Source organism: Protobothrops mucrosquamatus, unplaced genomic scaffold (assembly GCF_001527695.2).
Source record: "Protobothrops mucrosquamatus isolate PMUCROS unplaced genomic scaffold, P.Mucros_1.0 scaffold803, whole genome shotgun sequence".
Lineage (NCBI taxonomy): Eukaryota > Metazoa > Chordata > Lepidosauria > Squamata > Viperidae > Protobothrops > Protobothrops mucrosquamatus.
This window is the reverse complement of record NW_015387069.1, coordinates 701,903-727,066: the sequence shown is the minus strand read 5'-3', so window position 1 is coordinate 727,066 and position 25,164 is coordinate 701,903. Positions and strand designations below refer to the sequence as shown.

At 36.1% G+C, this 25,164-nt stretch overlaps 1 protein-coding gene across 3 annotated transcripts; it reads left to right on the top strand.

Annotated features, from left to right (window-relative positions):
• Window positions 1-756: 756 nt before the first annotated feature.
• UBE2D1 (ubiquitin conjugating enzyme E2 D1) lies at window positions 757-24,113 on the top strand. 3 transcript variants are annotated; one of them, XM_015818839.2, is made up of 8 exons: window positions 757-831; window positions 10,162-10,295; window positions 11,911-11,974; window positions 12,073-12,104; window positions 17,404-17,481; window positions 19,235-19,340; window positions 21,645-21,738; window positions 23,269-24,113. In XM_015818839.2, exons 4-8 carry the CDS (start codon window positions 12,096-12,098, stop codon window positions 23,312-23,314), a joined length of 333 nt encoding a protein of 110 aa, XP_015674325.1. In that variant the 5' UTR covers window positions 757-831; window positions 10,162-10,295; window positions 11,911-11,974; window positions 12,073-12,095; the 3' UTR covers window positions 23,315-24,113. The 3 variants fall into 3 exon arrangements, with proteins under 3 accessions (XP_015674325.1, XP_015674326.1, XP_015674324.1); XM_015818840.2 differs by having other exon boundaries at window positions 10,162-10,373; XM_015818838.2 differs by lacking the exon at window positions 10,162-10,295.
• The last annotated feature ends 1,051 nt before the right edge of the window (window positions 24,114-25,164 follow it).

Sequence of the window (25,164 nt, the reverse complement as noted above, 5' to 3'; positions counted from 1 at the left end):
GAATGCAGAAGTTTTAGCCCCAACTGATTTTAATATTGCACTTTAGTTTGGAAACTAAAAAAAAGCTCAACCTCCCCCTTCTATCTTGGTTCAGGTGACCCACGCACAGTAGCAGAAATAAACTGAAAAGTCTGAAGGGTAGTTGAGAGAATCACCTAATTGTGACCAAAAAAGTAACGCCCAATTCCAAGAGAAGAAATATCATTTGACTGGAAAGAATGCTGAAATTTGCAGAAATAAAAAACCCTTGATTCCCTAAATAGAAAAATGTTAAAATGTTAAAAATGTCTTTTTTTTCTTTATTTTTTCTGTTTTCCTTCCATTTCTTTCCTATTTTTCACTGTTCTCTTTATTTTTTATATATATATTTGTATTGTTATTTTGCAAAAAAAAATATTTTTTTTTTAAATAAACTGTTTAACGTCTCCCCAGATTACTCCCAGATTACTGCAGCGAGTTCATAATTGGAATCCACTCGACCCCTGGCAACAACCAGCGCTTCCGAGCGGAGGACTATCCGACGACCCCGAATGCAACTCCAGAGCATGCTGCATCGCCCGTCCTGCTGGAACTACACGTCCCAGAATGCATCTCGGGCAGCAGGAGGTTGGTGGGTGGCGCGTGCGGTCTATGAGTAGGAGCGGAAACAAAAGATCCGTCGATTAGGAGCGGAGCGGCACCTCGGCTTCGGCCTTAACACGCCCCGCGAGCGCCCGCCCTCCCCCTTCCTGGAGCAGCCGACGCTCTCCTCCTCCTCCTCCTCCTCGCAGCTTCCCCACACCGGTCCGCCCGCATTTCCCGCTGCCCATGGCGCTGAAGCGGATACAGAAGGTGAGCGCGCCCGAATGGGCCGGGCCAGGCAGCCCCCTCGTCGGTTGGGAACCGGGTGAACTTGAGCTTCCCGGGCCTGTGGCGAGGGGGTGGGAAAGGACAGAGACAGAAAGAGAGAGGCAGTTAAGCCAGAGAAGACGGAGGGGAAACCGCTTTGCGTTTCGGGAAAGAGGCGTCTCTGAGTGCGAGGACACCGGGACCCAGGCCTACCCGAAAGGACTTGAGGGCGAAGGGGATCGAAAATAATGACTCACCCCCTTCTTTTTTTCCCCTCTTTGGGAAGCAGGTTCTCGCAGAAGCTCTCTATGGATAATTTGGCAAATGATAGGCATTCTTCTCCCCCGCCCCCCCCACGGAAAAAAATGCTTCGTTCTCCTTTTCGATAGGCACCCTTATATTTCCTCCCGACTTAGTGGAATTGTCAAAATAAGGGGAGGAAATGATGCACGGGTGTGCAATTTTCCACAACAGAGAAGAAGAAGAAAGCTTGTCCATACAAAACTAGCCAAGTTAGAGATGTTTAGCCATTCTTCGATAAGAGTCTCTGCTGGGGTATTTTTCCTCTGGCCAAAGTTGAACCACCCAGACCCAGAATGGTTTTTCCCAAGCAATATTGTTCAAGGATGTTTTGCATAGAAATTGAATGTTAATACCAGGGTTGTTTTTAATGTTCAATTGCTGTAGGAAATGTTTTCCCTTATTGGGTGGTTTGAAAAGCTGCAACTGTTCACCATATAAAATTAATCTATTGCTGTCAGATTTTTTTTTTATTTGTAGATTTTTCCTAACACTTTTAACATTGCCTGGGCAAGAGAAGAAAAAAGAGTTATTTCTGTACAAGCTTTTACTGCATCTTAGTAAATATACATATCAGACCTAGCTGGGTTGAAGTGTGTTATAAGAGTGCCTCCTGCTCTGCTATTATTTTTGCAGCCTTTTGTGATGTTCTTGGAAGTACATATGGGCAAGCAGTTGGTAGGTTTTTTTCTACTTGGCCGTTTTCTCTGCCTAGCAGGGTAAGTGTAATTGTGTTTGGAATAAAAGGATGTAATTATGTGTATTCCACTTAAAGGTGAGGATCAACAGTCTGTCTTACTGAAGAATTAGTCTGAATAATTTGCTTCTGAATGCCTTATTTCTAAAGTAGTCTTTGCTTGTATCAGTTCTTGGAAAATTTCTGGTTTTAACTGGCTCCTTAGACTTTGCTTAATTAGTGTTAATTTTAAAATGTGAGAGGATTCAGATTTTGTCATTTGTTATTTATGTTGTTAAATTAGAGAAAATGAGGAAGAGCAACTAATGTCTTACCAAAAAAGAAAATGAAGTTTTTACTGATGACGTTAGCAATGGGTGTCATTTAATGAGATTTTATTTGCAAAAATAGGCAAGGAAATATTGCAGAAAACCATTATAATTACTCTAGTGTACTCTGTTCCAACCACGGGCATTGCTTTAATTGTTGGGAGATATTTTTGGGTGAAGATTTGGATCTCAGAACACTGTTCATAAAATCACCCTGTCATCTTTTCTTTCTGGAATTCACAGGGAGAGCTTTGAGACAAGTTGACTACCATAGGAAATAGTATGCTGGGCTAATCATAAAAGCGTTCTTACAATTCTCCACTTTACTAGATCTGTGTAGCTCCTTGAGAAGTCAGTTAATTAGAAAGGCAATGTTTAAATCAAATTACTTTTAAAAATAGAGTGCTTAGAATATGTTAAATGTTATGTCAAGGTTGAAATCTTAAGTGCCTTTAAACAAGCTCTATTATAAATTTATTAAGAATTACACATGTTTATATATGTCATATATTCTGATTAAGGATAAGCAATATTGCAACTTGTGAATGAATAATAGGAGATAAACTTGCTTTTTAATAAAATTAGATCCTAGTCAGATTATTAGTTTTCTCTTGGGGTACTAGGATATTTTAATATTATAAAATATTATTTATAAATATGTTGAGGCCATCTAGTTGGTGGCATATTTGTTTGAAAATGTGGATGTCAAAAAGGTTTTTTTTTCTCACTTGCCTGTATTTTTCAAGTACTCCACCAAATGGTTAGCAAGTAACTGTCAAAGGCCCACTCTGGAAATGTTTCCCATAACCCAGATGTATTTGGAGTTCTATAGAAAGAAAACATTTTGTCAGGGTAAATAACTTATTTCCACACATAAAATGCACTTAATAATTTGATGTTTGAAAACTCAATCCTTTTTTTCTGCTTTCAGCATTAACTTTGTGTTTCTAAACGTATATATAGATTTTCTATATAGATATTGATGAAAGATTTGACTTAATATCTGATTGATCCAAAAACTTACAGAAACAGACTTTAAATCAGCTTCATGAGATCATTGGTTTAAACTTCTATTTTTTATTATGTTCTTAAATCTGATGATTAAGTGATTTTAAAAATATAGAGTGGATAACTAGAAATGTTCTGTTTTTGTTATCCTTAGAATAGATACAAAAGTATTTTGTTAACTAAGCAGGGAACATTTAAGAATTGAATAACAGTTGTGTCTTTAAGGCAGATAAAAATATTTGTAAGGAATTTCAGCTTTATTGAATGAATTGAACTATCTCACTTGACTCTTGCAATTTACTTTCTTCAGCTAAATGATTGGTAAATACAAATATCCTTATATGCTATGTTAATTAAATGTATATTATTGTTGTTGCAAGTGTAGTAATATTTCTTCCACTCATTGATATGAAAGAATCTCCATTAAGATGGTTAGAACTTTGTGAAGTTTCTGAGAGAGATTAAATTCTGAGACAGTTTCCCAATTACCCTTCCAATAAATGATATTTAACCCATATCTGAAGCTATTTTTTTTTCCTGTTTTTTGGATAGAAGTCAAGGGCTGGTCAAATGTCAGTCATCTTGATGATCAGAAATTTTAACCGCAGTTTGGCCAGGTTATCTTTGTATATATCATGACTATCATGACTAGCACATTTGAAATTGGTGTGGATCTATTGGAGTTCCTCGCTAAACAGTATAATACCGTTTTTAGTTATCCATTCAGGTTTTTTTCTTATATCTTAAAAAACCTCCCAATCTCCAATAGCTATATGTATTTCAGTTTTCTGAAATCATCTTTATGATACCAGCTTGAGAGACAAGAGCTAGATTGATAGATGACAAAGTGAACGGGAACTCTGGTGATAGGCAATAAGAGAAAGCAAAATAAATATAGGTAAATGAGGAAAATGACTTTAGGTTGTAGAATAAACTATTTCTTTAATAGAAGTAGAAACAATTTATTTGTGAGTCTGCCAGCACTATAGCTGTTCAATCCTTGGACCTGACCTGTAACCTGCAGCTTCCCAAAGAGATTCCCCCTCAAATATTGAAAGATCTACATTGACTTCCAGTTTCTTTTCTGGCACTGTTCAAAGAGCTTGTTTTTCCATATCTAGGTTTTGGGTTTGAACATGTGTATGTTCTGAATCTGTGTTGAATCTTAGTTTTTCATTTAAATAATTAGGATTTCAGATAGTAGGAGAGGCACAATGTGGATCAGGGCAGATTAAGAGAGTGCACAGGGGTGCTTGAGAGGCATGGTATGGATTGGGAAGGGTGCATGTGTGTATGAGAGAGGTGCAGCATTGATCAGGGTGTGTAAGTGAGTGGTGCGTGGATTGGGGAAAGTTGAGAAGAGTGCATGGGAGTGTTTGAGAAGGGCAGCATGGGTTGGAGAGAATAAGGGGATAGGTAGGAGGCGCTGGGTAGATTGGGGAGGGTGTGTGGGGGTCTGCAAGTGGTGTTATGCAGGTTAGGAAGGCAATATGAGGATGTGTGCGAGAGGCACCATACAACTTTGGGGAGGAGGCTTGAGGATGCAGCATAGATTGGGGAGTGTGCACAAGTGACCCGTGTGAATGCAGAGGGGTTGGCGAGAGCGCATGATACGTATCCCCAGCAAATTACAATCTTCCCTGCCAGCTTCCCTTTCACTTTCTAGGGATGCTGACATGGAAGGTTACAAATAGCAATCATGTGATCATGGGGTGCTTAGCAAATGAATGTAAGTGTGAATGGGTTACTAAGCATTCAGATCACAATAATGTGACCACCAGTTGTTGGGATGCACTCCAAAGACCAGTTATATCTGTCATGTAGTTTCATTATAACTTTGAACAGTCATTGAATGAAGAATGAAGTTGAGGAATCCCTGATGTTATGGCTGTGGTCAACACTTACATCAACCACTTCTTGCTATCTCCCCCCACCCCAATCTCTGCCCTTTTCACCAGCCTCCCAAGTCATGGTGCAGATAGCAGTTGCCTGACATAGGGCCAGGACAGGCACACCTCTCAGCAGTGGGAGGAAGGTGGCAGCTGGGTGTAGCACAGCCAGCATTGCTCAGATTGGTGAGGCTTTGTATTGTGATGCTGATGATGGTTGGCCATGGAGCTTGAGCTGGCACTCCTTGATGCCGGTAGAACTAGAGGTCAGAGGGCTTCTGCTTCAATCCTGATGCTGCTGGGTGCCTACCACTGCTAAGAGTATAGAATGGCCACAAGGAGATTGGGGTGGATGGTAGGAATTCAAAAAGAGGCAGTCCCATTCCTTACCACAATTTGGGGCTGAGACGGACCAAGTTGGGAAAGCTTGGATTGAGGTGGATGCTTGCCTAATGACCAGTAGGATTTAGTAAATAATGGCAGTGAGAGCTGCTGGGAGCAACTGCATCACTAAGCAATGGAAATTTTGCTTCCAGTTACCATTTTAATCAAGAACTAACTGCTATTATTTCTGTTTGGTCATGATAGGAAAACAAGCAAGTCATTTATTTTATTTCTATAGCAATCTTTCTCAGAGAAAAATTCCAAAACAAATTTTCAAAAGGAAAAGAAAAGTTTTAAAATCACCATAAAAACCAATAATTCTTAAGAACAATAATGAAATTAAAAGTAATATTTATTTCAGAAGCAAAATAACAAGGCAAACCTAAAAGCAGTCAAGTAGTCTCAATGATTTTAGCATCAGCAGTTTAATTTCTTACGTAGACAGGAACCATTAACACATACAATCTCTTGCATAATTAAGATAACACATACAATCTCTTGCATAATTAAGAGTATCCGCTGTGTTTCAATGAAGTAGATCTCTAGGAAGATTTTAGGCTAGTCAGCATTTTACAGATCTTTTATTTAATCTGAAATTGAAAATTGTAAAGAGATCAACAGGTTTTCCACTACCTGCAGTTCAATAGCTTTGTTATAGGCCTTTGCTATATTCAACTTTCATGAGACTTGGAAATTGGACACTTGTGGATTCTCCTTTGGACTGGTAGTATCAGCGCTTTGCATAAATAAGTTATTTTCTCTTCTCCCTGAAACCTGAGCCCTTGGATTTAAAAAGGCACTGTGCTGGGAAAGATTTTGCCATTGGTTTCTTTGGACAAGTACACGCTGAAATGACCTTTCAGGAGTGATACGCTGCTAGTTTTTCAGAATAAAATTAATTTCAAATAAGCTTAATAGTTTTTCTAGAAGGTCAGGGGAATTATGTGAGGAACAACAAACATTTGGCTTCGTATTCAGTTATCAGAATGAATATTCATTTTAATGTAATTTAAAGACTAATAAATGAATGTTGGTGAATACTAATTGGTTATAACAATTTTAATGTGAGGAAATGGAAGGTCCTTTAAAAAAATCAGATTCACTGACTGTGGTTAATTTAAATTGTGGCTTGTTAAATAATCATAATGCCTGGTTCATAATAATAAGCCATAAACCATGACTCATAAACCATAATAGCTAGGTTTACACATTGTGCTAATCCAAACTATGTTTTACCTTAACACAATGTGGTAATCCAACTACCATCAAGTTTGTAAATAGCCACCCTGTAAAGATGTGATGCCCCAGGGAGAAAAAGAAGTGGAAAACATTTTGGACACCTCAGTTTCCCCAAGAAACACATTGGAAATTCTAAGAAGACCAGAGAAAAAAATTCCAAAGATTTTTTTTTCCTTCTGGAATTGATGCTTTCTTTTTCAAAAATGGGTAGTAGGATGGCTATGTAAAATAATAATAAGATAGATATTCATGACTATATTGTATTTAATATTTATTGTGTTTAACAACTGCTATTAGTCCTTACTATGATTATAATTCTAGTTCTGCCTCAATAATATTATCTTTTTTGCATATTATATAATTTCTAATTTTCAGCTGTTTTTTACATCTAAGTTATAAATAATTAAATTAGTTTAGTTAGTCCACTGCAAAATGATTTATAATAGTCATATTTAAGTATTTTAGGCATTTATTTTATATAAAACAAAGATATTCAAACTTTTAAAATTATAATCCTAGTCACCTTTAACTCAAGGTTATTTTCATTTCACAAAATGGTTTCACGAATAACTATGCATAGGATATATAATGTAAGCCATCATGGAAATATCTAGAAAATATTTTTTTCTTCTTTATTGATTAATTGGTTAAATATGAATAGCCTCTTGATAATGAAGCTAGGAATTTAGTAAAGTATTTATGATCCAGTCAAAAATTAATATTGTTCTGACTATGGAATTCAGTTAGCTTATTCCCTTGAAATAATAACAATCAGCTTTCCCACTGCAAAGTCACTCCCACCCACCCAATTTGGGTGAGCTTCCAGAACAGATGGGTGGATGAAGATGTGAAATCCATCAATTCCAGTGAGATTCTCCACTGTAAATAGCATTTGAAAGCATTAATGTTTGCCTTTAATGTATTACTATTCTGAATATAATTTTGACTTCTGACCTCTCTACCTTTTTGCTTCACATAGGTTTCTACTTAAGGACATGTAATTTTAATGTTCCAGTTTAAAATAATCTTCACTAATTCTGGTGGTTGGAATGGTTCTTACCAAGTTTCTACTTGTAGCAGTACACTATTATTATTTTTTTCCAACTTAGTGTTGTCTTTTAGGCAAGAATTAATTAACTACTAAAAATACAGTTCTTAACAATTTGTGTAAAGAATTAAAAAAAATTCTGTCCTACTGAACTGTTACACTGTATTGAGGGAAGTATCGAGTTGAATAAGATAAGAAATAGATTAGAACATTTTCACTTAAATTGACAATACATATAAACAGTATTAAAACAGCCAAGTAGATTGATAAAGTTTGTACTAAAAAATAAAAATTTCCTTTAGTGCCTAAAAAGAGAGATTATAGCATTTTACAGTATATCACCCAAGACATTGCTTCTTTTGTTTTATATTGGATTTAAATTTTATTTTATAAAAAGAGATACATTATGTATACTGTATACTATATCTGAAGTTGAATTAAGGGCTAGAACTGAAATATATAGCTCAAACTCACAATTGTCCTAGAGCTGGATTTAATACTACTATACAGGGAGGAAAAGAATTATTTGATCCCCTGCTGATTTTGTATGTTTGCCCACTGACAAAGAAATGATCAATCTATAATTGTAATGGTATGTTTATTTTAACAGTGAGAGACAGAATAACAACAAAAAAATCCAGAAAAACACAGTTCAAAAAAGTTATAAATTGATTTGCATTTTAATGAATGAAATAAGTATTTGATCAATCAGCAAGATTTCTTGTTCCCAGGTGTCTTTTATACAGGTAACGAACCGAGATTAGGAGCACTCTCTTAAAGGGAGTGCTCCTAATCTCAGCGTGTTACCTGTATAAAAGACACCTGTCCACAGAAGCAATCAATCAGATTCCAAACTCTCCATCATGCCCAAGACCAAAGAGCTGTCCAAGGATGTCAGGGACAAGATTGTAGACCTACACAAGGTTGGAATGGGCTACAAGACTATCGCCAAGCAGCTTGGTGAGAAGGCGACAACAGTTGGTGTGATTATTTGCAAATGGAAGAAACATAAAATAACTCTCAATCTCCCTCAGTCTGTGGCTCCATGCAAGATCTCACCTTGTGGAGTTTCAATGATTATGAGAATGGTGAGAAATCAACCCAGAACTATACAGGAGGATCTTGTCAATGATCTCAAGGCAGCGGGGACCATAGTCACCTAGTAAACAATTGATAACACACTATGCTGTGAAGGACTGAAATCCTGCAGTGCCTGCAAGGTCCCCCTGCTCAAGAAAGCACATGTACAGGCCTGTCTGAAGTTTGCCAATGAACATCTGAATGATTCAGAGGAGAATTGGGCAAAAATGTGGTCAGATGAGACCAAAATCGAGCTCTTTGGCATCAACTCAACTCGCCGTGTTTGGAGGAGGAGGAATGCTGCCTATGATCCCAAGAACACCATCCCCACTGTCAAACATGGAGGTGGAAACCTTATGCTTTGGGGGTGTTTTTCTGCTAAGGGGAGAGGACAACTTCACCGTATCAAAAAGGACGATGGGTGGGGCCATGTACCATCAAGTCTTGGGTGAGAACCTCTTTCCCTCAGCCAGGGCATTGAAAATGGGTCGTGGATGGGTATTCCAGCATGACAATAACCCAAAACACGCGGTCAAGGCAACAAATGAGTGGCTCAAGAAGAAGCACATTAAGCACATTATTTTCTAATATTCAGTTGAGGTCGGCCTTAATGTAATTTAAATCTATTAATTTTGATTCCTATTCCCTGGGAGCACCCTGAGGTCAGATCAAGTCCTAGCCATCTTCTGTGACATCTTTCTGGGTATTTTAGGTATTTATATAGAGTTTAGTCATATATTCTTTCAAGTTTGTCTTTTCAGGCTAAATATCCCCAGATATTTAGTCATGGGACTTAGTTTCTAGATCAGGGGTCCCCAACCAGTCCGTGGCCTCTTGGCCATCAGGCCGCGGGAATGGCTGGCAAGTGCACACATGTGTGCATGCATCCTTCCCACTTGTGCTAGCGCTGCTGTGCGGGTGCTAGCAGCCCTGTTTGCTATTGCACGGGCGCTAGCGCCACCGCCAGCATCATGCGGGTACTAGTGCCCCATTTGCGCATGTGCGCAGGCACTAGCACCCTGTTTGCACAGGTGTGCAGGCGCCAGCATCGCCACCAACACTGCCATGAATGTGTGCGCGCCACTTGCGCATGCGGGCGCTAGCGCACTGCCATACGGTACACATTTTGCACATGCGAGCGCGCGTACATTTCCCTGCTCCTTTCTTTCCCTCCCGGCCACCAACCCAGAAAGGTTGAGGGGCTCTGTTCTAGATCACTCTGTGTCCTCCCCTCCCCCAGTATCTGTTCCAGTTTCTCTAAATCATTGCTATTTAATGCTGAGAATTGCACATAATACTTGAGAAATGGTAGACTACTTAGAGAAATCTATTTTTCTTACTTACCAAGATAATATTGAATTTTATTTCTGTTTTCTACAGTATAAACCTACCCAATTTTATGCCTGAAAATTTGAGAAGCATTTCCTTCACATCAAAGTCATGAAAAAAAATACTGAAGAGTACCAGATTCAGGACTGATTTCATTTCATCACTCCACTTGATATCACATTCAGGTAGAAGAACTATTGAGCAGGCTTCAGATACATTTCTTGGACCAGCGATGTACAGTATTCATTGTCTTCTTTTAACTGGTAATCTTGCTAAACAGGATAGTTTGGGTTCTTTGTCAAATACTTCAATTACATTAAGATCTATTCTGTCTATAGCATTCCCCAAATCTACTCAATCCATGATAACCACTGGTAATCGTAGTTTTATTTTTAAGGGTGTTTGGATCATCTTTTTTACAATATGGTCTGGAATCTTCCCAAATTCCCTTTTCTCCCTTCTTGAAGATAAATATAACATTTGTTCTCCAGTTGTCTGGAATTTCATCGTTTCTCCAAGAGTTGTCAAAGACATAATGGCACACCTGATAATAAGCAAATTCCTTCATACTATAAAATCTGGTTCATCTGATTCTGGAGATTTCATCTCACTTCAAGTGAGCAGGTATTCCATGACTGCATTTCATCCTGCCCCTTCATCCTGCTCTTTACACTTGCCAAATAGAAGTCTATAAGAATAGGTTCTGCTTTTTCTGTGTTACCTGTTAGCATTTTGCCATTTTCACTCAGCAGCTGATTCTTTTACCTTTTGTCATGAATATAACTTGGGAAGCTCTTGTTAATAATTCATTGATTTTTGCATCCTTCACCAATATCAGCTCATTTGGAGCTGTAGCTTTTCTGACAACTGTAATTTTGGGATGAATAAATGAGTTTATTTAAAATACATACAAGCTGAGCTTTGCATTTGAAAATGAAGCAAATGGGCATGAAAAATTGAGTCTTTTTAGTCATAGTAAATTGCTTACAAAATTCTTTCACAAAAGAACCCCTTTGGCCCAATCATTTGGCATCCCTGGAAGGTTGAATTTTCAGGCAGTTGGAGAGCTGATGCAGTTACGACATTCTTATATATTAGGGCTTTATTATGTTAATACTTTTAATATACTTTATTAGTATATATAAGTTCATTTCTATTGCAATATAAACTTAAAAAACATAAATGAAGTACAACATACATTAATATTTGTATACTTGGGTTAGAATTAAAGTTTGTAGACTTACTTGCTTTTCCTATATATTTTGTACACCTGAGAATGTTATCTTTACCTCTTACAAACTTCTAATTTAGTTGGCATTGTTAATGAAATTGTGCAGTAGCCAATAAAATAATAACTTCAAAACATGCTAGTATAAATTATCACTGGCTCTTTCCTTGGCCCATGCAGGGTTTTGACTTAATTCATTGCAGAGTTTTACTCAGATTAAATCACGCTCAACTTTTGCCTTAACTCTTATTTAATCAGGATGTTTGGAAGTCTGCATTTATGTCTTTCCGCATAGGCTAACAACTTTAGAATTGAAATAATGTGGGAGTCATTGATTGTATTAATGAAAATGTATAAAATACATTAAATGTATGGAGATCAGTTATCTCACAGTAGTGCTCAATACTAATTATCTTAGTTCCATTGTACATTTATTGAATTTTACATTGATTAAAATTCATTTTGATTTTTTTTAGTTATAAATTTTGATCAAATCAATAAATTGGATCCAAATTTGAATAATTAATTTTGAGTTTGCTTATAACCTTCCAAATGTTTTATGTTTCTTACAGGAGCTAAGTGATCTGCAGCGTGACCCACCTGCACATTGTTCGGCTGGACCTGTTGGAGATGACTGTAAGATCTTTATAGTTGATGGCAAAATATTTTATTTATTTATAATATATAGCATAGTTAAATATTTAATAAGGTAAATAATATTTTGTGTTTTTCAGTGTTTCATTGGCAAGCAACTATTATGGGACCTGTAAGTATGTAATTTTTATAACTGAGTTCATTTTTTGTTTACTTCATTAATCATAAACTACGTTTTAATGTAATTGATTTCTGCATATGTATCTCAACCTAAATTCAAATGTATATTGTTTAGGTTTAGCACAGAGTGATGTGTGAATAAAGTCAGTGAATAAATTTTGGTTGGCTCTAAATAGTAATAGTAATAGAGTGTACGAATGAGTTGTTATATATATCCTGCACTCCAGCCCCTTCCTTCACCATCCAATCACTTACTGGTTATCAAACCTTAGGCATTCCTGGACATACAGAATGTTAGGTTGGCTTCTAATAAAACTCATCTCATCTGGGATATGATCTTGGCTGAGTGGAGCAGCTTGGTATATATTACTGAGACCCATCTCGGCAAATAAGAAAATGCAAATTAACATTATATTGTAGGAAGTTGCTATGTGCCTTGTAATATATTCTGAGGTTTGAGAAGTCACCTTGTATAAAATCCTTCTTAAATACCTTTAAGAACTAAATAGAAGGAAAACCATTTCTCACTGATTAAATAGGTTTCTGATTACAAAATTATATGTTGACTGTACAAAAGTTTTAGGCAGTTGTGTAAAATGCTGTAAATTAAGAATGCTTTCAGAAATAGAAGTGTTAATAGTTTATTTTTACTACTTAACAAAATGGAAAGTAAATGAACAGAAAAGAAATCCAAATCAAATCAATATTTGGTGATTAAATGACAGAATGTGTTTGTCAGGACTTATTACATACATTTGATGAAGTGGACTCTGATCCATGAACACTTATATAATACACAGTGTGCAAGTGAGTATTTTGATCATAGTATTTTCATGCATTATTTTCCACCTCCAAGCTGTATAAACTTGAATGCTTAGTGGATATGTGTAATGAGGGAAGGTGTGGCCTAGGGAGATCAACACCCTATATCAAGGTGTGCATAATTATTAGGCAGGTTCTTTTCCTCAGGCAAAATGTGCCAAAAAAAAGATTTAACTGACTCTGAAAAGTCAAAAATTGTAAAAAAAAAATCTTTCAGAGGGATGCAGCACTCTTGAAATTGCTAAGATATTGGGGCGTAATAACAGAACCATCAAATGTTTTGTTGCAAATAGTCAACAGGGTCGCAAGAAACTTGTTAAGAAAAAAAGACACACATTAACTGTCATAAGAATTGAGAAAAATCGAACGTGAAGCTATCAGGAACCCGTTGTCCTCCAGTGCTGTCATATTCCAGAACTGCAACCTACCTGGCGTGCCCAGAAGTTCAAGGTGTTCAGTTCTCAGAGACATGGCCAAGGTAAGGAAGGCGGAAACCCGACTACCACTGAACAAGACACATGTTGAAACAGCAAGATTGGGCCAAGAAATATCTGAAGACAGATTTTTCAAAGGTTTTATGGACTGATGAGATGAGAGTGACTCTTGACGGACCAGATGGATGGGGCCCATGGCTGGATCAGTAACTGGCACAGAGCTTCACTTCAACTCAGACTCCAGCGAGGTGGAGATGGGGTACTGGTATAGGCTGATATTAATAAAGATGAGGTAATTGGACTGCATCTTTCAAGAAAACCATGATTTTTATGCAGGACAATGCTCCATCGCATGCATTGAAGTACTCCACTGCGTGGCTAGCCCGTAAAGGCCTCAAAGATGAAAGACTAATGGCCCCCTTCCTCACCTGACCTAAACCCTGTTGAGAACTTTTGGGCCCTTCTTAAACGGGAGATTTACAGTGAAGGAAAACAGTACACCTCTCTGAACAGTGTCTGGGAAGCTCTGGTTGCTGCTGCACAAAACATTGATCGTCAACAGATCAAGAAACTGACAGACTCCATGAATTGGAAGGCTTATGACTGTTATTGAAAAGAAGGGTGGCTATATTGGTCAATGATTTATTTTAAAATGTCAGAAATGTTTATTTCTACATTTTGAGTTTATTATTATTCTCACTTTAACAGATACAATTAAACAAGATGGGCAATTTTTCATTTAGTTGCATAATTCTGCACACTAATAGTTGCCCAATAATTGTGCAAACATATTCTCCTAAGAAAGCAAAAACCTCACTTTTACTTTCTTAAATATTCAGGTTTGAGGTTTATTAACATTTTGGATTGACCGAGAGCACTGTAATTGTTCAACAAGAAAATTAATCCTCCAAAATACCACTTGTCTAATAATTGTGCCCACAGTGTAATAAATGTGTTAGTATTGTACATGGTACCATAAATAAGTAGCTAGTTCTAATTCCCCTTAACCCAAAATAGAAAGAGGAAACATGGAAAGCTAAACAGGTGATCTAGATCTTAGGTGTGAAAATGAAATGGGAGTAGAAGATACAAAAGTAAACAAAAGAGATGAACTCTCTTCAGTCTACAATATCACACATTGATTAAACAGAAATACTCATCAGCCTTACTTGTGGTTAGAGGTGACAGAACAGAGAGAATTTATTCCAGAGAAGAAGGAAATGAGGACCAGCAAGGTATAATAATGTATTGAATTAGAAGTGGGGAGAGCCAGATTTAAGTATGTCTTCAGCCTTGGAGAAGATATTTCATAACATAGGGCCAATCATATTCTCTTAGGCCAGGCTAATTCAAAAGGGGATGCTGTGTACATTAATTTATTATTTTAGAGGCTTATGATATTGCATAATTGTTTTCAACCACTATTTTATTTATAATGAATCGTGCTACTTTGTTCCTGGGTCTAAGCAGAACAAGATTAGTTCAACCATATATTTATTTTTATTTGTAATTTTGATTTCTACATGCATGACTGTTCATGATTATGAGCAATTCTTATTGATTAGAAATGCTCTTTAAATATTTAGAGCAGGGGTGTCAAACTCGCAACATCAGGTGACATGTCACGACATATCACAACTTTTTTTCCATTGCCAGCAATGGGGTGGGCATGGTTTCGCCATGACGCATCCAGCTTGTGGGCCGGCAGTTTGACACCCCTGATTTAGAGCATTCATTCATTGTTTTGTCTATGGAAATTCTCAGTCATCCAGGTCATAGTTGTCCCAAAGATGCTTTTTCACAAGGCAATTGGACTTTCTTGTGTTTCTTTGAAGATGGGTCACTTCTCATCCAAGAAGTTTCTTCAGCTCTGACTGGATGGTGGAGAATGGAAGGATTTATACTACTTGCAGACAGCTGGTCATTTGCATTCTTTTATAGAGACATTGCAGGGTCACCTGAGTAGTGCAAATGGGAGGGGAGCCTTCTTGGAACTGTTGAAAGTACTGTTATAGACTGGAGATAGATGATGTCATATCCCTCCCCCTCTGTTAAGAGAGGGCTGTTCAATTTTGACATAGATGGCCCCTTTGACCCCTCTTTCAAACCAGTGGTCCTCTCTGCCCAAAATATGGACTTTGCTGTCTTTTAAATGCAGATGGATTGCTGAATCTTGTCCAGATGGGTTTGTTCTCCTGTGTTCCTTCACCATCCATTCAGAGCTGAAGAAGCTTCTTGGATGAGAAGCAAAACATCTTCAAAGAAAAACAAGAAAGCCCAGTTGTCTGGTGAAAAAGCATCTTTGGGACATTCATTGTTTTACTGTGTTGTCAGACCTTAATGGTTCTGCTCTCCACCTTCTGGTTCAGATCCATAATGATATATTTTCTATGGCTGTAGAACTCTCAATTCATTCTTAATTCATTCTTAATTATTCTTTTGCCAGTCTTTATACTGGCTGAATCTGGGAATGTGACCAGGTTAAATAGATCGTGTTAACTGACAGACCATATATCCTACATCCTGCTATCTGAATAACTTTATTATAATTTATGTTACACACTCGGGCTCCATCATGCAATCAAGGTTGATTGTTGTTTCCTGATGTTAAATTACTGTGTCACATCTTAGGGATTTTTCTAGATTCTACCTTTTGAAAGAGATTCCTCCTTGAATTATGTCTGGCATTTGACTATTTGAAGGTTAAAAGCCCTTACAATACTGCTTTTAGCAAGATCTTTGTGAAGTCAGAAGAACTTTATCAGTATTCAGTATAAATTTACATTTTGGTTGTATTGATAATAGGAAATATTCTGTCTACTGGTATACTGTTTTACTGCTAATGTTGTACTGTATATATTCATTTTGCCTATACTGCATTTAGCTATTATGGCTGCTATTACATTAATCTGGAATGATGCAATCCCTCCTGTGTTGTTTTGCTTTTGGTTCTGCATCTTTTGATTGCTTTTCTGCAGTAGGAATAGGAACAGCAGAGTGGATGACTTATAGTACCAGGACAGGGAGGGGTGGGAGGAGAAGCAGGGAGTCTGGCTGCTAGTCCTATCAACAACCTCCTATCAGCCTGTTTTTAAAATGAGAGAAACAGAAAGCAAGAACAAGTAAGCACAAAGAGGAAAGAGAAAAAGATAATCTGTGGCTCAACCACAGAATTTCTAATAAAGCAGAAGAGGCAGAAACCACCTACCCCATAGATCAGGCACTGAGATGGCTACATTTGTGGATCTAGCCCAGTGATGGCGAACCTTTTAGAGACCGAGTGCCCAAACTGCAACCCAAAACCCACTTATGCATCCTCGGGTGCCGGGTGGGTGTGGCCCATTGGGTGGGTGTGGCCCATTGGGTTGGCGTGGCTGCGGTGGTAACAGCAAACTGGGTGGGACTAAAAAATTCAATCAATCAATTCCAACTTTGCAAGATCTTTTTTTTCCCGCAAGAAGTTGAAATTGACTGATTGATTGAACCTTTTTTTTTTGTACACGGCGACGAAGGCCTAAAGCGAAAAGGTTTTATAAAACCCAGCTGAAGGCCTAGGACTGGGGCGACGGCGCGCGTGCCCACAAAGAGGGCTCTGAGTGCCGCCTCTGGCACCCGTGCCATAGGTTCGCCACCACTGATCTAGCCAATGTCAGAATTTCCTTTTATCCCTACCTAACCCCACATTAGGGAGAGCAATTTTTCCCACCAGCAAGAAATTACCAGTCACTTTCCTGAACATATACTTTAAAGCTGTAAGAAAATCACTATTCGCCAGCCTTCTTACTGAGATAAATTAGAGCTTAGCTGTCAGTATGAAGCTAAGAGTGCTGTCTGAATTATTTCTCTCTAAAACGTATAAAGATTAAAATAGTGGTCATAATCAAGTATTATTTTAAGAAAAAGATAATCAAGATTTTCTGCAGGTTTGGATGAAAATTGGCTAAAAAATGATTGCAACCTACAATCTGCACTCTAAGTATGAATTTCATGCAAAAGATACAAAACTTTATCTTTTTCATTTTGTTTGTTTTCCAGCCCGACAGTGCTTATCAAGGAGGAGTCTTTTTTCTTACAGTTCATTTTCCAACAGACTATCCATTCAAACCACCAAAGGTAAACAGTAATTTTGAAATGCCATTTGTTCATTTTAATTGATGGGAAATTTTGCTGGGCATAGATATTTTATTAAAATAAGAGAATAGAATAAATAGATCAGAAGATAGAGCATTTTGAGAGAAACACAGAAGAATACAAAAGACAAATTATTTCACAATATTTTAAATTGGACATGGTGGCTTCAGCCGTTCCAGTGTTTTTTTAAAAATCCATTTTAAATGTATGTCTTCACAACAGACTCAAGTTGATGGAAATCTGAGGTCCTAGAGAATAGGAAACAGATCCTACTAGCTTTTGATCAGCTTCTCCACCCTCAACATTTGTTTGCCAGTATGCATTTTAGAGAAAAACTAATGGTCAATCTGTTACCTAAGATTAAGTTAGATCTTGGTTTTGGATCTGAATGTGCAAACTAGAATAGGAATACAGGTAGTCTTCGAGTTACGAATGTAATGGAGCCTACCCATTCCATTTGTAACTCAAAAATTCACTCCCTGCTTTTGCCCACACATTCGCTAATTGAATGCATGGGCGAATGCGCGGTTCGTTAAGTGCACATGAGGTATCTCCGGGTGGGGAAGGCCATGGAGGACTTGGAAATTACTCTTGTAACATGCCTTTAGTAAAAAGCTATATAAAGATCCAAATGATGGCTTAAAGCTCCAATCATTTTATGTGGTAGTGTATTTTACTCAAATAAGTTGGTTATAACTGTTGTATTAATGAATGAAGTAAAAGTATCAAATTCATTCTCTACCAAAAGTAGCAGAAAAAAATAACATATAATGCCTACATCACAGAAACTGATTTTCTTGACATTTTTGCATAGACATATTAGGATAGTATGAAGTGTCAGAGGGGTGCTTTGCTTCAATTGTTTGTTTTAGGCAAAAGATGACTATTGATTTTAATTGAATCAATTGTGTTATGGATGTCTATATGTCACAATTTTACACAAATGTATGAATAAAATATTACCTTATTCCATTATAATCAGCTATACATATTCTACATCTAAAAGCAACTCATTCATAAATTACAGTTAACACTGTCTTTAGTCCATTGAGTAACTAGCGCCATAAATTTATATTCCTAGTGCTAAATAAGTCTTTCAGCAATAAACAGGCATGAAGAATCTATTTCTATTGCCCAGCCATGAATTTCAGTGTAATAAGTATGCAACAAAAATATGGACATCCAAAAATGTTAAAAATTGTCTCAAAATCAAATTGATACACATACTGAATTCTGCTGAGAACATAATAATTTTAAGACATTGTAAAAATGTGTATTTGAATAAATTCATTACACTTATATTCATTCATTTTGCCAGATCCAATACCTCCTAAGAGATAATTGGGAGCTGCCAGAATTGGTAATAAGGTGGGTGGCTATATAAATGTTCTAAATTAATAAATTTCACCACTAATGATATCTTAGGGTCTGGAAAAATGAATATGTGTTTTATGAAAACATGATCTTCATCAGATTTGGGCATGAAGATAGCTCTGTCCTTCCAAAGAGAGGTTGAGCTATTAGTTATTACTTAGCATATATAATGTCTGACAAACTTGCTAAAAATCCATCCAACAAATAGTCTTATTTGTTGATTTTGCATGGAATTACTCTTTACTGCTCATTCATAAAGGGTATTTTTCTTTGAAAAATGTCAGATGAAACAATAAAATAGAAGTTATCTAGTATATGTGGTACAAGCAATTGAATTTTATTTTACATGCTTCCATTGCAGATTGCATTCACTACAAAAATATACCATCCAAACATAAATAGCAATGGAAGTATTTGTCTTGATATCCTGAGGTCACAGTGGTCACCAGCACTGACTGTATCTAAAGGTAATTCTATTTGTGAAGCATACCAGTGACATACTCTTTGTGTACATATTATATAAGATTTATATTCTGCATGGATCCCTAAGCGAGATAATTAAATAACCAAGCCTGAATTTGTTACTGTGGATTAAGTAATAAGACCATTACTATTGTCTTGGGTTGAGATTTTAAACTATGATCAAAGTGGTGACTGTAGTGGTCAGAATAGAGCCTTCAGAGGATGGGAACATGCATAGGCTGAGAGAACTCATCTAGAAAAACGTCTGGAGAACAGAAGGCCATTATATAGTAGTTGTGAAACTTCATTTAGACAGCAAAACTCATTGTAGAAAGAGTTAATGTATAGTAATTTAAAAAATGAATTTAATAGTTTATTTTTTGATTGGCACTTTTTAATCTGCACACAGCTCACAAACATTTGTGCCCTTTAATAAAATTTGTTGATGGGAAAAATGCTACCAGACTCCTGATTTTTTTTTATAGCAAAATTCAGTATCAGGCATATTAAGCAAAAAAAAAAAAACACAAACAAATAAAAAGGGACTAAGAAATAGTTTCTGAAATATCCAAATCATCTTTGATGCCAGAAGCAATAGGAGAAACTGGAGATAGGGGAATACTGCTCCATGGCATTTGTGCTAGGTTCTGAGGAATTAGTTGGAATAAACATTAGGAAGATCTAACTGAGAGACAAAGTCATAAGCCAGGGGTCTTCAAACCTGGCCCTTTTATGACTTGTGGACTTCCAACTCCCAGAATTCCTCAGCCAGCGTGCCTGGCTGAGGAATTCTGGGAGTTGAAGTCCACAAGTCATAAAAGGGCCAAGTTTGAAGACCCCTGCCGTAAGCTATGACAGTTTACATAGCTGGGGAAAACCCTGTTTTGTTACAAATATAAGTATCTCTGGATAACTGAGAACTACATATTAAACAATATCTTACCATCTGAAAAGCAACATTTTACTCTTTAATCTTAATTTTACTCATCTTTTAAACTATTCTCTAGTGATGATGTCAATTCCATACTTAGGAACCAAAATACTGAATTTCTATAAGGTACAGTGGAGTTATTTTGGTGGCAGTGGTTCAAGGTTTTATTAAATAATGTAGCACTAGTTTCATAGACTTAGTTCTCCAGTCTTAAGAATGAAAAATAATAGGATTCTGCACAATTTTGTTTTATTCCTCTGTTACTGTCACATTGTTTTGAATAAAAAGTTACCCATATTCTTTACCTACAAAGAAATACAATTTAGTTGAATGGAGCAATTCCACAATTTTTAAAATCTGCACCACAGCTTTAGAAGATGTGCCTCTCAGATAAGAGCCCTGTGTTTGTAATGAGTGCATGGAAACAATTTAGACAAGGCTGCCTTCAATTTAAATATCCTTTGCCTATGGAACCCAATCTCAAGTTGCCACTCATATACTATGTAGACCTTTTTTCCCAACTTCAGTACCTTGGACCCATTTTAGATATCTCACTTATTTTAAATCTTTAAATAAAGATTTAAAGTATTTTAAGTATTAAAGTAACTTACATTCTTAAAGTAAGTAGTAAAAATACTTAATGGGCAGATATGTGCTTTAAAAAAATCAGCTCAGGAGAGAGGGGAACTGGAATTTCTTACTAGAAGTATAATGTCATTTATACTTCTCAAACTGCTATGCTTAAGCACTTTTTAAAATATTTGGGAAAGGGTGGCACTCTAGCCAAAAAAAGGAAATACAGAAACAGCCTCTTTTAAATTAATTGCTTTTTTTAAGATACTAACTCCTGTATTAGTGTTTTGTTTTTAAAAATGAAAGGATTGTCAAATTTAGTTTCATGATAAACTCATTTTTTAAATTAAAAAGAAGTAAAATGTTTCCCTAAAGCATGTTATGGCCTAATGCAGTATCTACTTATGCACATTTACATATGGGAATTTAATTCTCATGCTGCCTTGTTTTGGGGAGTGAGATAAAAAGGAGAATATTGCATGCTTATTTTGGCAATAGTTCTTTAAAAAGTAAAGATCGGGGATGTATTGAAATTGTATTGTGCTTTCCCTTAAACTACTAAAATAAAGACCTCAAATTTCTTTCAGAGTAGGAAGCACCTCTGGAATTGGGCAAAGTTACAATTATGTTAGAATACCCAAATAATAATGTGCAGGAGTTAGTAAATCTGAGGAGCTAATTTCCTCAAATGTTGGAAAACAGGAACTATTGAATTATAAGAGATGAAAATAAGTAGCTACTTTGAGGCCTAATTATTATCTTACATCATGAAAACTATAATTGATTATTTTTACTTTCCCTCTAGTGCTTTTGTCCATATGCTCTCTACTTTGTGACCCTAATCCAGATGACCCTTTAGTACCAGATATTGCACAAATCTACAAGTCAGACAAGGAAAAGTACGTATAAATATTATTTCAAAAATTGTAAGCCACTAGTTTGTTCTTTCCTGTTTTTTTCTCTTTGCACCCAAAGATATTGATGAAATGATTCAGTTATTTTACTAGACTTTATTTTTCCAATCACATTACCTTTTTTAAAAAAACTGCACACATGGTTTTCAAGTCCAGTTTCCCTTAATATATGTTAAGTATGTAAGTTGAAGAGGAAAAGATACAGCCTTATATCATGTTTCTCATGTTGGTTTGAACCATGGCTTTCTAACCTGTACATGGGTTTCTCATGAGGACAATAGCATGTTCTGAGATTCCCATTCTCCTAAGCACGTTCGACGTAAACATTTTTCTGTAATCCACGAAGCACTTATTGATGTGTTGGCTTTCTCATCTAGCAGGCATCAACAATAATACCTTTTGCACTTTTCAATTCAGGCATGGAACATTTTTCATAACCCTAGCTCTGTTCATTTAAACAGCATGAGCTGACTTCAACTTGAGAAAGTCTTTATGTTTAACAAGAAAACCTTTGAACGAAGATTTAAACTGATATAAATTTAAAATAGATACTCTGTCTTAAAACTATTGTCTATTATGCTTTGGAGTGGTGAGACAATGGGTATTTTACATGTGTTTTTAATCTAAGAAAAGTAAGTAAGCAAATTGTATGTACACTTCAATTTACAAAGTTTGGAAAATGTTTCACATACTAAACTAGCTGGTTTACTTTTAAATATCTCCTTAACTGTCCTAAGATAAGAAGAGGAGAAAAGACATGAAAGCACAACATAATGACGGTACTTCATAGCATTGTCATCCTTCAGTTATTACAGGAGTGAGCCTCATTTATTTCTTGAAGTGTACCACATGCTTGCTGATGTGTGCCTGTAAAACTCCACCTTTATCAGAAAAAGTTGCTGTACAAATATATTGCTATGTTTTCTCACTGAGCCAGCAATTTACCTCTGGGTTTCCAACCCCTTGAGAAATCATTATGGATCTGGGTTGGAAATCATCAACAACACATTTTGTATTCCAGCAGTTACAAATCTATCCAGTTAAAATGGCTCCTCCAAAATACTTGCTTTTTTATTCCACTATGACCAGATAGACTGCTACAAACCAATCTTGTACTCTTTAAATTTCTACAGTACCAAACAAAGCTGGCTTAAAATAGTTATAGTCTTCTACTGGAAAAAAAATAGACATATCTGTTTGGGAGCTGCAATTCCAACACACGTTGAAGGCACACAACTGAGAAAGCTGGCTTAAAATAGTTATAGTCTTCTACTGGAAAAAAAATAGACATATCTCTCAGTTGTGTGCCTTCAACGTGTGTTGGAATTGCAGCTCCCAGAATCTCTCAGCATCATTGTTTTCATGGAAATTCTGGATGTTGCAATACATCTGAAGGGTGCCAAGTTAAAGAAGGCTTTTCTAAGCACTTGTATCTTGTAGTTGATTGTATTTGCAATGTGATAACACAACTGTGAATCATAAGCTTGTATATTTTCACATTTTTTTCTTGGACAGATATAACAGACATGCAAGAGAATGGACACAGAAATATGCAATGTAAACTTTGAAGACATTTTCTTATATACCAGAGTACTGTAAATTTTAGGGTTTTTCAAAATTAGAAGTAAATGGAGCACAGTTTACTGTTTTCAGTGTACCATGAAGCCCTTTTTGATTTTTACCCATGTAAGTGTGTTTCTGGAACAAGGAAATTAACTACAAAAATTAACCTGAAGACTGTGACGAGAGTATTTATCCTTTCTGTATGCTTTGCAAAAGACATTTATTATGTTTTTTTAAAGATACTTGGACATCTGCATCTTCAGCCTACAAGATTCATAGTGCAGTTGTAGAGCAACCAAACTATTTTTTGCTGAAAACTAGGTGGTACATAATAAATATTCTGTGTATTTGAGATGTCAGTCTTGTAAGTCTGTTTGAATGTCATTCTTTGTTAGCTCATTGTATAATTTGTATTTTTTTACTGTATAGACTATATTTTATTTACCATATATTTCAACTCATTTTAGACTTTCTGCACAGTATTGAAAAATACAACTGCTACTAAATGAGTGAAGTATTCCTTCCCAAAGGAATATTCTATAAACTGATAGACTCCTAAAAACAAACTTTGCACTCTAATCTTCAGTATGCTGATTATGGGGAAACACATGGTTTTGATTTTGTTGCATACTTCTATTGCAATGTGAACTAATTGCACTGCTCTGTAGAAAGAAATGTAACTAATTTTATTCTATTCACAGCTGACTTTTTATCCTATATGGGCAATATAATCTCTGACATGTTAACAAAATTGACTTGAAGCTTTTCCGTATAAATAAAACATGTTTTTTACTACTTGTCTTGGCTGTTTTTTAAATCTAGCACATTCTTTACATGTGCATGCTCTGAAAAGATCAAAATATTGTTCAATATATAAAGTACCATTGGGAATAACTGACCTATATGCTTGAAAATGCTCCTGAGAGCATTATAGTAGCTTTTAAACAAATTACTTATTGTACTCTATTGATCTAAGCCGATTGATCTTTTTATCCAGTATAAACAATGTACCTTCAAGCTTGCAAAGTAGTTTGGAAAATGTGCTTATGATGAAAACAGTTCATTTTAGAAAATCAGAAATGCTTCTTCCCCCAGCTGTGTAGCAATATTTTGATCTGATATTTCTACACACAAACTAATGCTAAAGCCAGTATATGCATACTGCATGTTTGGAGAAGAACAGCCTTTGGTTCCTTACAGATAAGTGCATTATTTTTTAATGTAGATTTTAAGGTACTAAGCCAATATGAAATGCATTTTAATTTGTAGCTGAAATAATTCTAAAAAATGATTTAGCTAGAAGATTTTGCTGCCATAGATAAGTTAACTCTTTATTATCCTAGTGCTTTGCGATCCCAAAAAGTATTCAAACAAAAACCCATAACTTATTTACTTCCATAAAGTACTACTTATAATGCATTCAGCCACCAACTTGTAACCAAACCTATTTGATACAAGAGGATAATCGAACCTATTCACTTTATAATATGCTTCCTCTAAATCAAAGATACAATAAACTTTCACATCTATACTTTTCTCAATGACATGTTGAAGAGCAAAGATCTGGTTTGTACATCCCGTTCATCATAAAGCAACAGTATACCCTCAGATTTTCTCATTAACTCTTCTATTCTTTCCTCAGAATTCTGCCACTCTCAAGTGCACATCAGTTATTGCATCTATTCATGCTATTTTCTCTAAGAGAATAATACATTCTTCAATATTCAGCATTAGAAACAGTCATCATGCATAAGTTAAAAAGTCACACAGGTACTCTAAACTACATTCATATTTTAACATTTTTTTCCTATAGTTTTACAATTTTTCAACATTTTTACAGCATTTAGG

Bases quoted from the DNA above. Each gene is read 5' to 3' on its own strand.
- UBE2D1 (XM_015818838.2), top strand. From the start codon at position 808: ATGGCGCTGAAGCGGATACAGAAG. The intron at 11,975-12,072 runs GTAAGATCTTTA...TGTGTTTTTCAG, and splicing joins TGGACCTGTTGGAGATGACT to TGTTTCATTGGCAAGCAACT. The intron at 21,739-23,268 runs GTACGTATAAAT...TTTCTTGGACAG, and splicing joins TACAAGTCAGACAAGGAAAA to ATATAACAGACATGCAAGAG.